At 33.2% G+C, this 16,310-nt stretch overlaps 1 protein-coding gene across 1 annotated transcript; it reads right to left on the reverse strand.

Annotated features, from left to right (window-relative positions):
• Positions 1–841: 841 nt before the first annotated feature.
• Positions 842–3,851, reverse strand: barx1 (BARX homeobox 1). Its single transcript, XM_083938528.1, has 4 exons — positions 3,364–3,851; positions 1,999–2,290; positions 1,511–1,595; positions 842–1,138 (listed from the first exon to the last, which is right to left on the reverse strand). Exons 1-4 carry the CDS (start codon positions 3,563–3,565, stop codon positions 971–973), a joined length of 747 nt encoding a protein of 248 aa, XP_083794654.1. The 5' UTR covers positions 3,566–3,851; the 3' UTR covers positions 842–970.
• Between the last annotated feature and the right edge of the window lie 12,459 nt (positions 3,852–16,310).

Genomic DNA, 16,310 nt, shown 5'->3' on the forward strand with positions numbered 1-16,310 from the left:
TAATTCTACGGGCAAGTCTCCTACTAAATATATTACGGTAACATTATTAAAGTTTGGTTTGTTTTCTCGCCGGATAAGGCAATATTATTTTTAAACATTTTCCCCCTGGGATTATTAAAGTTTTTCTGATTCTGAAAATGTGTTCAGCTATCAATGGGACATTTTCCTCTTGGGAAGATATATAGGCCTAACCATATTAGGCCCTGATCCATCTAAACATGAGTGTGACTGATGAGCATGCAACTATCACCACCACCATCATCATCATCATAGATTCTTCCTCAACTCAGATCTCGGTGCCAAGCCATGTCTCCTCAGCAGCAGCTAGTGTATGTGTGTGGTGTGTGTGTGTATGGCTATGTGTATCTATGTGTGTATATTTTGGGGGGTGGGAGGTTTGGGTTTTCATGGTGTTTGTTTTGTTTTTTTGTTTTGCTTTTATTTTCTGTGAGGCACTTTGTGCTACTGTAAAAAGTATGAAAAGTGACATATAAATAAAGATTGATTTGATTTGATCAACCTCATCATCATCATCATCCTCATGCATATTCACAAATTTTACAGCAGATTAAAAACTTAGCACAAGCCTGTGTCCTTTATAATAAACAAGAAGAGTATTAGTGAAAATATATTTAATAATTAAACATAGCATAGTTACACAAAGGGAATGCAGAACAGATGAGTGAGAGTGGATTCTTAGAATATAAAGAGCAGACCTACTCTGAAGGTTTGAGCTCTCTCCTCATCATAAGGGAACGCATGGTGACAAAACTCAAAAAGTGTTGGAGTATGTTGGTGTGTACAGTTCAGGCTCCTGCAGGGCCTGCAAGTCTTTGGAGCCTACACAGGACGGTGCAGCTTCAGTCGCAGCACATCTTCTCTGTGCCGTTTTAGAGTCTGCCTCCATCTAAAAGATACACACTGAGCATCTGTGAGGCTCTGCATACAGTATCCGCGGGCTGCAGGGGGGTCATTCCTCCTGCGTGTTCTCTAAGTGGGAGCTGGAGCCTTCGGACTGGTGTTCAGTGTCAGCGGTAGAGCGGTCTTCTCCAGAGAGCTGTTCGCTACTGGGGATGGAATTCTTCTTTGGGCGGCCTTTTGGTTTAGTGGGGGACTCCAGGCCTCCTCCCTGCAACACCTGCAGGGTGAACATAAAAGAACAGTTAAGATAAAAGAAAAGGTGACATATGACCAGCACAGACAACAAATAGTTTTATAAGGTTATTATGCTGTGTTTTTTTTTCCTGAATTCTCCTTAATCAACCAAATTTAAGTATTCGTATAATCTCCTAAAAAGATTGGATACTCCCAACAGTAAAGAGAGGAGCAGATGCCTTTACTCTCCACTGTTGTGTTTGCAGAGTCCAGTCTGAGTCAGTGCTAACCTGCTGAAATAATACAAAGCAAAACTGTTTCCTAGTCTTTGTTCTTGTTGTTTGTGGCTGTAGGCCTAAAGTCATATCAAATGGAAACTGCTTCATCATCATCATCATAATGAAAAATAACTTACAATTTTCTTCCATTTCATCCTTCGGTTCTGATACCATGTTTTCACTTGCAGCTGACTGAGGCCCAAAGACTCAGCCAGATCTATTCTGTGAAGAACAAATACATCCATATTATCAATAACTCCAGATCACATCACTTCAAAGTTTAGCCAACAATGTCTCTGTATGGGCAAATTATTAATTGCTTGAGGGATGCTGTTAGGTAATTGTGAATACACACTTCAACTTGCAATAATTTTACTTTGCATTATAATAACCAAAGCTATCAGTGAAAAAAAATCATCCTGACATCAGATCTGCACCCATGAACACAGTGGAATTATTTTATTACTAGTGTGAAGAATAAGATTTTTTAAATAACATTTGGGGAAATTGCATTTACAGTTCAAAAGGATCACATGTAAATAAGTAGACTATATCAATCATTTTTGGTCAGAGTGTAGCTCAGAATGGTGCAGTGAGACTAGTGGAACCCGGTCTGTAGACCCACCTATCAGGCGTAGACAGATACTTTTGCTTCTCGAAGCGTTTCTCTAGCCCCATGAGCTGCAGCTCAGTGAACACGGTGCGGCTTCGGCGGCCCTTCTTGGTCTTGCTGCTTCCGTCCGCTCCTTGCTCCAGCTTCCCGCGGAGGTGCAGGTCAAGCGGCAGGTGGTGAGACGCCGCTCCGATCTGCAGGCCCGAAGCCGCTGACAGCAGTGGGGAGCCGAGCGGGGAGCCCAGTGAGCAGGACAGCGGTGACATGGGGAATTTGAGGAGGCTGGTCTGGTCGGCTTTTAGAACTAAAGACCAAGAAGGAACAAAGACACGCTTAGTTTCTAGTTTAGCTTAGTAAAAGATAGTACGGGCCGCATTGGGGATCAATGATGAAAAGTATCTGATTTTACTGACAGAGGCTGGATCTGACGCGGCACAGAAAATCTAGGCCGAGCTACAAATACACAGTTATCAGGGCACACTGTACAGTGCTCCACGGTGATCCATAATCACACAACTGCAGCTGATAGAGCATGAGGGCAAATATCCCTAACGCATTCGTGATAAATGCAAGTTAGGTTAAAGGCACTACACTAATAACTATAAGGCCTGATCAACTTGAATGGCCTGGACCGTTAGAAAAAGATCCTTCCGTGTTAGTAGATGTAGGTCCTATTATCATGGATTAAAATCGGATCCGGATTTATGATTGCGTCTTTAAATAAAAGTATTTAAAAGGCCATGGGTTGGCAATGCACCTGATTCACACAAACACACACACACACACACACACGCACGCACGCACGCACGCACGCACACACACACACACACACACACACACGCAGTATATATATAGCCTAAATATATAATTTATATATAAATATAGTCTTTTAAAATGTAGGATATTTTTCTTTTCATCCGAGGGGCGCTTTGGGAGCAAACCCGACAGAGAATCCACATTTTAGGCATGCAACTTCAATCAAATATTACATTCGCACATTTTTTTACTGAATACAAATTAAGTTAGACATTTCCTCTATTTACATTAAGATTTAATTTATCCCACTTATTTCCTTTAACCGAGAAATGTCCTTGAAAACGTCGGCTATATATGACTCTCGCTTAATGATTGTAAATAATTAGCTGTTACTCAATTGGGGAAAATAATCCTGCATGTGACAAAAGTGAAATGACCTTCCCTCTTCTTTTATGCGGAGCAAATACACTTTCGCTGCAATATGTGCAATTAAATACAACCCTAATTTAAAATGTATGATATCATTATTGATTTTAATGCATTCTATTATTGTTTATTATCTTCAGTGTATCTAGAATGAAATAGTTCTGTTAATCCATCTTTCACAGCCGCCTCTCTTACCCAATTGGTTATGGAAAGGCCGGGCGGACAAGAGAGCCTGTACCCCGAATTTGAGGAGCTCCCCGGCCGGAGCCGACGCTTTGTGCTCGGGGTGATCAGTCAGGATCTCTTCTATCATGAAACTCCTATAGCGATGAGTTCTGTGGTCAGGGTGAACTTCCGGAGGATAGTAATGCATCCCCATGTCCAGATGATGCTGCATAATGTGTCTGTGCGGTCACCTTAACACACACCAAGCGCGTACACCGATGATCACTCCTTCAGTGGCCCGGGCCAGCTGTCATATTCCCTCTGCTGTGCCTATATAGTCCGTAGATCAAGACTGTAGATAAATGTTATCCTTATGTACGCGTACTTAGCAGCCCACTTCTCTGCGCGTCAGTGTGCCCCGTGCTGGTTTCACGCGTTACTTCTGTCCAGATTCGGTTGTTGTGAAGTCTGGAACCGAGAGCAAAATTTTGACCGAAAACTCCCGACCCCGGTCGTGTTCATGCCCAGTCGCTGTGTGTGTGAGCCGCGGACGAAGGTCGGAGCTATTCGTCAGCCGCTGAGCGAGTCACCTTGGCAGTGTAATGAGGAATAAGCTTTGGGTTTTATGAGTCTCGTCAGAGCTCCACCTCTTCTCTGCTCTGTTCCGTGCCTTAAGTTACATGCAGAGTCACACTTGTCCTGCATGGATTTATGTGCAAAAGGGAAGAAAATAAAGATAAACACCCTGCAGGTGACTTTAGAGGCTACATTAGAGCAAACCGGAATAGTGAAAGGGTTTAGTTGCAATGTTGAGAACAGGAATCCCTCCTCTGGTCCTGAAATATGGCAGAAAACATTCAAGAGGACAACAGGTGTGAATTATGTGAATTAAAAGTTGAGAGTGAATCACATTTCTTCTCTATTGTCCTCCTAATGATGAGTTAAGAATATATGTGTTAAATGAAATGTATGTTCAAAATCCACGGACGGTGACGGAATGGAATGGTTATTCAATTTCAGTGCTTTGAAGTTGGTTACCTTTGTTTGTAAACATTGGAAAAAAAACGTCCAGATGCTTTTTTAGTCTAGTATTATTTTTAATTCATGTTGCTATTCTGATTCTCTTTTTTCCGAAAATGTGTCTTGTAAGCCTCTTTCGGCAGGTCTTTAAGCATTGTGCAATGATAAAAAAAAATCAATCAATCAATCAATCAATCAATCAATCAATCAATCAATCAATCAATCAATATAGGGCTTTAGATTGATGATGATGATGATGATGATGATGATGATGATGATGATGATGATGATGATGACGTGAATCAGGAAGCTCAGGTTAAATCCAAGTTAAAATGAAAACAAACACTAAAATAGGCCTGAGTCATCAATAAGTTATTATTATACTTTTTATTATGATTATTGTTATTATAATAATAATAATTATTATTATTATTATCATTATTATTAGCATCATGTTGATTATATTGGGGCATTGGATGCAGGTTGTTACATGCATGTCTGTAGTTTCCCACAGGACTTTTTGGTTGCACAATAAGAATGCAGAAAATGAACAATAGTATATTTTTTCTTCTAATGTGCCTGATTACTCAACAAATGATTTCTAAATGTTACAAAGTCATTAGAGATTACAAAAAAAAACTTCAGCTGATGGTATCAGTGTTCCAGTGGGGGATGTCAGGCCCAGTGAAGCCACTAAGAGCTCAAGGGAAAATATTTCAATCTAGAGGTCAAAAAACCCACGCCAGAGCACCTCTTGGATTTTTTCCTTTGCAGCTATTTGGCTCAAAAATTGTGAAATATCTCCCAGAGCATATTTTTAGCATGTCTCAGTGCTGCTTTGAGAAAAGCTCAGGCCTTACAAAAAATTAAATCTGTAGCTGGAAACCTAAACCTTTGAATGTGTTAAAGTTGGTGGTCTATTTAAATTTTTGCCCTGTTAAACATGACATGACAACAAGTTGAACTTGTTCAATAAAACAGGACACAATTCACAACAGACTGTAATACACAAGAACTGCTGGGTTTATAAATTTATTCGAAACACATCACACACATCAGTGAACATGTTGGAAACAAAAAACAAACAAACAAATAAAACGTAACAATCATATGTACATCTCAAAAAGGGTACCCAATACAAGCAACATAAACTGCATGTTGTAATGGATGATTGCAATATGTGCAACTGAGAAGCCTGTTGCATTTTTAAATGTGGAGAAAATTTCCAGCTAAATGACAAAGTACTTTTCTTAAATAATAGAGGGACATGAGCGAAAGTCTGGAGCACAGCATTTCCTTAAAAATGGTAGGTTAGGTTTTATGACCTTATGTTTTCCAATAATGAGAAGAGCAATATGTCATATTAATATGATATTTTACACTTACAACTAGAAAATTCCGCAAGAAATGTTAACTGTGAGCTTGACTTTCACCTGTTGTGATACTTGGTGGACACACCCTGAAACAGACTAACACTTAAGAAATATGTCCAGGTGCAGGATGTGGCAGCATTTGTGGCATCATCAACAATACTCTCTTGGATCAAAATCCAAAAGTTGTATTGTAAAACCTATTTTACTGTAAACGACTGGAGGCTTTAGTGAAGATGATGACTTTAATGTTTACATCAGCCTGATACAATATAAAGTCCAAGCAAAAATACAATGGGCCAATCAGATCTATTGGAAATGTCAAATTAGATTCGTCCTGTCTTCTGTCTTCTTCAGCAACTGTTAGGTCATTAGGTCATTGTCTCCATCAATCAAAGTCACCTGTCACAGCCCTGGTTTCCATGGTGACAGGTAGACAGCAATTTATGTAGACAGGTCAGAAAGTTCATTTGATGGAGATAACACCTCTCAAACAACATCTTTTAATTAAAAAAACACGAGTCCTATGTCCACATTTTTTTTTATTATCACCCCAGAGAAGAGACTCTGCTGAACACACTGGCATCATCTCGATGTTTGTGGGGTCAAATATGTGAGAACCAGAGCAGGTTATAAACCTGGGTGTCTGCTATAATGCAGACAGTTTCTTGTCTCAGTTTGTATTGGAGTTCAATGGGCACCTGGTTGGCACTCCTGTGGCTTGGAGACTCATAGGGTCAAATGTGTACAGGCGTACACATTAATACATTAGTAGACATTTAATCCCATAGTAACATCTCTGCGAACAGCACAGATTTCCTATGTTTTAAACGTAAATTGATGTAAGAAGAGTGAACATTGTGGGAGATAGAGCAAGTTGTTCAGATTTTTTTCAGAATATTTTAAATATCCACACTCTAGCTATGATGTCACAAACTCTAGCTCTGAACATTCCACCACATACACATCCATTATAAAATCTTAAACGGCCTGAAAATTGAATGAAACCAGATCTCTGATTACGTGAAAACTCTGCTTGATGTCAAAATGCTCATTCAAACCAAAGAAGTTACAAATCTCATGACCAGTTTAAACTTTTAATCGGTTTTCTACGTTAAAGTATGGCGAATCGATGTGGCCCCAAAGAGGGGTGGTTTTGAGCTTGGTCCACGCCGATTTCCCATTGTTGTGTATGTGGAAATCTGCTGTTATTTTTTGCGATTTTGTGAAAACGGCTTGACAAAGATAATAGCACACCATTCCACACATTTTAGTGTATGTTTTGCGCATGTATTGGCAACACTTTCAGACTTGAATCAAATCAAAGTTTTAGGCGGAAGAAGGAGAATAAGCAGACTAGAAAATGCATTTCCTGCGGTAAATCCGTGGGAATACTTTAACCCTCTGAGGTCGACACCCGTGTCGGTGCGTCCTAGTGGTGTTTTATCACTGTTTATATCAATATCTTAGTGATTATACAGCGTACAAATATGATCTATATATTGCCAGAGACGACAGACTCTCCTCTCCTGCATTATTTTTTACTGCAAGCTCATAGGTCGCTCACACGGCCAATTAGAAGACAGGAAAGAGCACTTGTGACCGGCATCTTTTGTGTGTGGTTGGTGGACCGTGGTGTCCGTCATCATTTTCTGTGAAACTAACAAATAGACACCCAGAAAATCACTAAAGACCCACCCACTACTGTCAGAGAGTTAGTCCGATCCTTTTACGGCATCCTGACGCTGGCAGCAGATCACAGTGGAAAACGCAAGCCGCGTTCTGGAACAGAGTTGGCCTCGGCGAGGATTACGGTGCTTCTGGGCCAGAGGGTTGATCCCTCCAACAGAGAGGAACAATAGAGATCCATTTGCAGATGAATAAGTGTTTTTACTTCACAAAAACAATGCGTAATTGTGATCAGAATGGCAAAAGTGTGCTTCTGTGTGCAATGCCTAAATTGGTCTGTGTATCAATAGTCATGAACTTTGTTTGACAAAAAAATGTGACTGTCCATAACCTTTTAAGGTACACACCAAGAAAAAAGCAGAGGAAAAATAATTTCTTTGCATTTTTTTTATTAAAATATGATAATAACAACAATCAATATTAAAAAAAAAAAATTAAACCCTACAGTATTTCAGATACAATCCTCTACCAAACCGTTGAGACGTCTGTTCATAATAAAAGAACAACATTCAGAACAAGTCACATTAAGTCCAATTTCTTGACCAATATTACTCACTTACAAATATCTTTTGTTGGTCGGGCAACAGCACAAATGGTTTTTGGTGGTCGGGCAACAGCACAAATGGTTATTCAACCTGTTGTGCAACTGCACTAATGATTTTGCTCAGGGGTGCAACAGCACTTATTTTTCCCTTAGTCACTCATTTCTGATGGTATGCTGTAAAGCATTCCTGCTTTGCATTCATACACAGGAATACATGACATTTCTGGCATTTCCATCTCAACACTGCCTTTGGACAGAGGTTGCTTCACATTTGTTAGAGTGAAGTGGCAAGTTTCCGAAGTTGTCATACTGTACATCTGGCTGTGGGTGTGGGTCTTAGGGTATTGGATTTTTTTGTTTGACAACATCTGTGGTGGAGAGGATGATGAAGGTCAGCCAACTTTGGATACTGGCTTGTTGACTTGAGCGGCAACAGTAGGGGTGGGCAATATGACAATATTAGATCATGAAGGATCAGAACATGTTGACGATCTGCCAAAGCAGAGAGATCGTAGTATCGTTTATAGGGAATATTTTATCCACTGCCTCATGCACCGATAGCGAACTACAGGCAGTGACGAGGATTTCTCTTCCCCCATCATGATTGATTCAGAGAGTAGTGGGAAGTCATGGGTGAAAATGTAAACGAAACTACTGTGTCCTAACAGCACATACAACAGACTACCGTGTCGCATCGGCGCTGTCTGTCCCCACTTATTCACAAAATTTGTGGAACAAGCTGTAAAATATGTGCATAAAAACAGGTAAATGTCCTGTGAAGCTGTAGACTACTACTGTGCAGCGCCATCACTTCACAGAGGACGCCTTCTGCCCAAACCTGTCACAAACACAATGTCACATAATGTGGACACATGGGATGGTAACACAACAACCCTAACCCAAACCTTTTCAATCACTTAAAGAGACAACATCCTAAAAAGTCTGCTGAGAGTTAAACAGTGAGGAGTCCAGTCACACCACAGCAGCAGAGTCAACATGCAACTTTAGGCAGCTGTTTGTTAAATGTCCATTGTATTTGTTAAAAGTTTGTAAAATTGCACAAACTGATTCAAATCTGTTCAGAAAGGTTTTTTGGCCTAGACACTCTGTTATATATTTTGTCTTATAGGGCTATATGTTTAGATAGGGAAATACTTTGGTTGCACTGTTCAGTAACTTGCAAAATAATAAAAAATCGATGTAAAAAAACATGATAAAATCGTGATTTTACTGTAAAATGAACTCTTACAATGCTAGTCATACGGTAATACACAAACTTTTCAATTTTAAATAATGAAATAATAGTAACACCAGAATTGGTATTAATTCTTCACATTTATTCTTGATATGAACAGAAATGGTTAAAAAATTATTTTAATAAAATATTTTCCATCAAATATGTAATTGAATAACATTAAATTAATAATTTTAACAACACTTGCCCTTCTGTTCATTGTAAATAGCTCATTTCAACAACATTAGCTCATTCTACCAACATTTACTAATTTATTTTTACCAACATTAGCTAGCTTCTCTACCTTTACCATAAAATGACAACTCAACTGTTTGGTAGAGCATATTTTGAAAAAAATATTTGACCCTTATAAATCTTATTTTTGTTGAATTAAATTACATAATTGTGTTTAACAACTCCTCTGAAATGATAATATGTCAACAACAAAATCATTTTACCTTTAAAAGTCCCACTCTTCAAAGGAAACGTGAATTTTAGCTGTGATTGAAGGAACACTGAAAAGGCATACTGCTCAATGACACAGTGCCATCTAGTGGATTTTATGGGGACATGACTCGTAGTGACTTAAAATAGTGGTCTACCAAATGGTTGACTAGTGCCTTAAGTATTACTCTGTAATAGTTATTTAGTTTTGTATTATTGATTAGTGAGCTTCACTTACTAATAGGCTAGATGAATGGATATGTTTTGGCCACTAGTTCAGCACACTGTTCTGTGCAGATGAAACTGTCTTTCATAGAACTGCATTTCTTTATTTGTATGGGATTTTTATACTGAATGTAACAGTGAAATCCTTTTCTGTCTGCCACCAGGAACACATCATCCTTGCCATGTGTTCCTGCACCACAGCCATCACCACCTCACAGCACATGGCACAGCAGAATATATGAAGCATAAGAACATGCACATTATGTAAATATTGTAAATTGTGTTTTTTTTGTATATAATAAATATTTGGTTTGGAAGAGAAACAGTTGTAATGCTATTTTTCTTCATTTGTAACTGTATAAGTCCCTTATATCAAAAAGTAATAAAATTCCATTTCAGACTTTCATTTTACATATATCTACTATTTATTCATATATTACACTACTTTTGTGAACCTAATATTTTGGTAAACTCATTTCAAGCACCAAAACAGTAAAGGTATGTTTTCATAAGAAATTTGAAGAATTGGAAAAGCGGAATTCAGTTTTCAGCATTTGTGCCAAATAATCTCTTTACACATTGCTCTAGGACAAGTTTGGGCCTCACTGGACATAAAGCCGAGTTTTACATTTCCATATAAAACACTTGGGTATTATGTTATATGCCAGTACACTTAAAAGGGGAATTTACAAAATTATGAAGTTGAGTTGAGGTGGTTCGGGCATCTAGTAAGGGTGCCCCCTAGGGAGGTGTTCCAGGCACGTCCAGCTGGGAGGAGGCCTTGGGGAAGACCCAGGACCAGGTGGAGAGATTATATCTCCACGCTGGCCTGGGAACGCCTTGGGATCCCCCAGTTAGAGCTGGTTAATGTGGCCCGGGAAAGGGAAGTTTGGGGTCCCCTGCTAAAGCTGCTGCCCCCGCGACCCGACCCCGGATAAGCGAATGAAGATGAGATGAGATGAGATGAAAAATCGAGAAAATCGCCTTAGATTTCAGAGGATAATTTATGGAATGTTTAAGCTTAATTATTGCAAAAATATTAGAAAGCTGAATATTTGAAAATAATATTAAAAAAGCTGAATATATGAAGAGAATATTTAAAAAAGCTGAATATTTGAAACTAATAATAAAAAGCTGAATATTTGAAAATAATATGTAAAAAGCTGAATATTTGAAACTAATATTAAAAAAGCTGAATATTTGAAGTGAATATTAAAAAGCTGAATATTTGAAAAATAATATAAATAATATTAAAAGCTGAAAAGTTGAAAATAATAATTAAAAATCTGAATATTTGAAAATAATATTTTAAAAGCTGAATATTTGAAAATAATATTAAAAAAGCTGAATATTTGAAAATAATATTTAAAAAGCTGAATTACTGAAAATAATATTAAAAAACTGAATATTTGAAGTGAATATTAAAAAGCTGAATACAGGCAAAAGTATGAAAAAGCTGAATATCTGAAAAGAATATTTAAAAAGCTGAATATTTGAAACTAATATCAAAAAGATGAATATTTGAAACTAATATTAAAAAGCTGAATATTTGAAAATAATATTCAAAAAGCTGAATAATTGAAAATAATATTAAAAAGCTAAATATTTGAAGTGAATATTAAAAAGCTGAATATTTGAAAATAATATTCAAAAAGCTGAATAATTGAAAATAATATTAAAAAGCTAAATATTTGAAACTAATATTAAAAAGCTGAATATTTGAAAATAATATTTCAAAAGCTGAATATTTGAAAATAATATAAAAAAGCTGAATATTTGAAAATAATATTTCAAAAGCTGAATATTTCAAAAGAATATTTAAAAGCTGAATATTTGAAGTGAATATTAAAAAGCTAAATATTAAAAATAATATTAAAAAAGCTGAATAATTCGAAATAATATTAAAAAGCTGAATATATGAAAATGATATTTAATAAAGATGAATATTTGAGAAAAATTATTTAAAAAGCTGAATATTTGAAAACAATATTTAAAAAGCTGAATATTTGAAACTAATATTAAAAAGCTAAATATTTGAAGTGAATATTAAAAAGCTGTATACTAAAAAATAATATTAAAAAAGCTGAATATTTGAAAATAATATTTCAAAAGCTGAATATTTCAAAAGAATATTTAAAAGCTGAATATTTGAAGTGAATATTAAAAAGCTAAATATTAAAAAATAATATTAAAAAAGCTGAATAATTCAAAATAATATCAAAAGCTGAATATATGAAAATAATATTTAAAAAGCTGAATATCTGAAAATAATAACAAAAAAGCTGAATATTTGAAAATAATATAAAAAAGCTGAATATTTCAAAAGAATATTTAAAAGCTGAATATTTGAAGTGAATATTAAAAAGCTAAATATTAAAAAATAATATTAAAAAAGCTGAATAATTCGAAATAATATCAAAAAGCTGAATATATGAAAATAATATTTAATAAAGATGAATATTTGAGAAAAATTATTTAAAAAGCTGAATATTTGAAAACAATATTTAAAAAGCTGAATATTTGAAAATAATATTAAAAAGCTAAATATTTGAAGAGAATATTAAAAAGCTGAATATTTGAAACTAATATTCAAAAAGCTGAATATTTGAAAATAATATTAAAAAGCTAAATATTTGAAGAGAATATTAAAAAGCTGAATATTTGTAACTAATATTAAAAAGCTGAATATTTGAAAATTATATTCAAAAAGCTGAATATTTGAAAACAATATTAAAAAGCTAAATATTTGAAGTGAATATTAAAAAGCTGAATATTAAAAAATAATATAAAAAAAGCTGAATAATTCAAAAGAATATTTAAAAGCTGAATATTTGAAACTAATATTAAAAAGCTGAATATTTGAAAATAATATTAAAAAGCTAAATATTTGAAGAGAATATTAAAAAGCTGAATATTTGAAACTAATATTAAAAAGCTGAATATTTGAAAATAATATTTAAAAAGCTGAATTACTGAAAATATTATTAAAAAACTAAATATTTGAAGTGAATATTAAAAAGCCGTATACAGGCAAAAGTATGAAGAAGCTGAATATTTGAAAATAATATTTAAAAAGCTGAATATTTGAAAATAATATTAAAAAGCTAAATATTTGAAGAGAATATTAAAAAGCTGAATATTTGAAACTAATATTAAAAAGCTGAATATTTCAAAAGAATATTAAAAAGCTGAATATTTGAAAAAAATATTTGAAAAAGATGAATATTTGAAAAAAAAATTATTTAAAAAGCTGAATATTTGAAGTGAATATTAAAAAGCTTAATATTTGAAAATAATATTTAAAAATCTGAATATTTGAAAATAATATAAAAAAGCTGAATATTTGAAAATAATATTCAAAAAGCTGAATATTTGAAAATAATGTTAAAAAGCTAAATATTTGAAGTGAATATTAAAAAGCTGAATACTAAAAAATAATATTAAAAAAGCTGAATATTTGAAAATAATATTTCAAAAGCTGAATATTTCAAAAGAATATTTAAAAGCTGAATATTTGAAGTGAATATTAAAAAGCTAACTATTAAAAAATAATATTAAAAAAGCTGAATATTTGAAAACAATATTTAAAAAGCTGAATATTTGAAAATAATATTAAAAAGCTAAATATTTGAAGAGAATATTAAAAAGCTGAATATTTGAAACTAATATAAAAAAGCTGAATATTTGAAACTAATATTCAAAAAGCTGAATATTTGAAAATAATATTAAAAAGCTAAATATTTGAAGAGAATATTAAAAAGCTGAATATTTGAAACTAATATTAAAAAGCTGAATATTTGAAAATAATATTTAAAAAGCTGAATTACTGAAAATATTATTAAAAAACTGAATATTTGAAGTGAATATTAAAAAGCCGTATACGGGCAAAAGTATGAAAAAGCTGAATATTTGAAAATAACATTTAAAAAGCTGAATATTTGAAACTAATATTAAAAATATGAATATTTGAAAATAATATTTTAAAAGCGGAATATTTGAAACTAATATTAGAAAGCTCAATATTTGAAAATAATATTCAAAAAGATGAATATTTGAAACTAATATTAAAAAGCTGAATATTTGAAAAAATTATTTTAAAAGCTAAATATTTGAAGAGAATATTAAAAAGCTGAATATTTGAAACTAATATTAAAAAGCTGAATATTTGAAAATGTATTCAAAAAGCTGAATATTTGAAAATAATATTAAAAAGCTAATTATTTGAAGTGAATATTTAAAAGCTGAATATTAAAAAAATAATATTAAAAAAGCTGAATAATTCAAAAGAATATTTAAAAGCTGAATATTTGAAACTAATATTAAAAAGCTGAATATTTGAAACTAATATTAAAAAGCTGAATATTTGAAACTAATATTAAAAAGCTAAATATTTGAAGAGAATATTAAAAAGCTGAATATTTGAAACTAATGTTTAAAAAGCTGAATATTTGAAAATAATATTCAAAAAGCTGAATATTTGAAAATAATATTAAAAAGCTAAATATTTGAAGTGAATATTAAAAAGCTGAATATTAAAAAATAATATTAAAAAAGCTGAATAATTCAAAAGAATATTTAAAAGCTGAATATTTGAAACTAATATTAAAAAGCTGAATATTTGAAACTAATATTAAAAAGCTGAATATTTGAAAATAATATTAAAAAGCTGAATATTTGAAACTAATATTAAAAAGCTAAATATTTGAAGAGAATATTAAAAAGCTGAATATTTGAAACTAATATTCAAAAAGCTGAATATTTGAAAATAATATTAAAAAGCTAAATATTTGAAGTGAATATTAAAAAGCTGAATATTAAAAAATAATATTAAAAAAGCTGAATATTTGAAAAAAATATTTGAAAAAGCTGAATATTTGAAGTGAATATTAAAAAGCTTTATATTTGAAAATAATATTAAAAAGCTGAATATTTGAAACTAATATTAAAAAGCTAAATATTTGAAGTGAAGATTAAAAAGCTGAATATTTAAAAATAATAATTAAAAAGCTGAATATTTGAAACTAATATTAAAAAGCTGAATATTTGAAAATAATATTTAAAAAGCTGAATATCTGAAAATAATAACAAAAAAGCTGAATATTTGAAAATAATATAAAAAAGCTGAATATTTCAAAAGAATATTTAAAAGCTGAATATTTGAAAATAATATTAAAAAGCTGAATATTTGAAAAAAATATTTGAAAAAGCTGAATATTTGAAGTGAATATTAAAAAGCTTTATATTTGAAAATAATATTAAAAAGCTGAATATTTGAAACTAATATTAAAAAGCTAAATATTTGAAGTGAAGATTAAAAAGCTGAATATTTAAAAATAATATTTAAAAAGCTGAATATTTGAAAATAATATTAAAAAGCTGAATATTTGAAAATAATATTTGAAAAACCTGAATATTTGAAAACAATATTTAAAAAGCTGAATATTTGAAAATAATATTTAAAAAGCTGAATATTTGAAGATAATATTAAAAAAGCTGAATATGGTTACGAGGCCCATATATGTAATTTAATTGTAGTTGCTATTCCCCGCCACTAGGCGAGTCAGTCCTCATTAATGTCTATTGTCGTTGAGCGTGCTCTTCTCCCGCCCATACACCGTGCCACACTCATTAGCGACACACCGATCCCAGTGAAACACACCAGCGAGTGAGCTGCCAGACCTAGGAGAGTGCGTTGTGAAAGAGAGAGAGAGGAGCTGCTACGACCATGTTAAGCCCTTTGTTCGGACTCTGACTGGTTTTTATTTTTACTGGATCAGGGATCGATCATCAAGAATTCTGAACCTGCCGGTTCAGTGGCGAGCCAGGCGATCGACAGAACGGAGAACGGGATCCACTCCGAAGACAGACATATAAGACAGATAAGATCGTTCACCACAAAATCTACCCGGGTAGTAGAAGAACTGACTGACAAACACTAAGACAAACCACAGAACTGAACTGTATTCCTTCTGATACAGAAGGAAAGGGACGATTTATTTTGGAATTAGTTTTATTTTTTTAATTTTTATTAAAGAGCTCTATTTTGTTTTGGGGATATCTATTCCATGAACAGCGAAATAATATTGTTTGGATGCAATAAATCATCTCTGTTCAACTTCCACATCGAGCCCAAATTCCTGAATCTAGAGAATGTGGTTTGTTTCTAATATTGAGGTTAGAGGTGCTACATAAAACTTGCCGAGCCAGCCAGGAGTTGGTTTAAATTCTTGAAAGTCAAGTTGAGCAGTGTGATATTTTGTTGCATTTTTTTTCGGTGAACATTATTACCACCTTATTTGCATTAATTTACTTTGTGATATAAAATACAACATGGATACAGTCACAAGGGAAAATGTTAGAGTGGCTAATTCACTGCTAGTTAGTGGTGTAACTGGTTGTGAGGGAGACAATGAAGTATTTGAGTACTTGGGACAGTATGGTAAAATTGAGA

Source organism: Echiichthys vipera (genome assembly GCF_963691815.1).
Source record: "Echiichthys vipera genome assembly, chromosome: X".
NCBI classification, from domain to species: Eukaryota; Metazoa; Chordata; class Actinopteri; order Perciformes; family Trachinidae; genus Echiichthys; species Echiichthys vipera.

Bases quoted from the DNA above. Each gene is read 5' to 3' on its own strand.
- barx1 (XM_083938528.1), bottom strand. From the start codon at position 3,565: ATGCAGCATCATCTGGACATGGGGATGCATTACTATCCTCCGGAAGTT. The intron at 2,291-3,363 runs GTAAGAGAGGCG...CTTGGTCTTTAG, and splicing joins GCCTTTCCATAACCAATTGG to TTCTAAAAGCCGACCAGACC. The intron at 1,596-1,998 runs GTGGGTCTACAG...TGTTCTTCACAG, and splicing joins TATCTGTCTACGCCTGATAG to AATAGATCTGGCTGAGTCTT.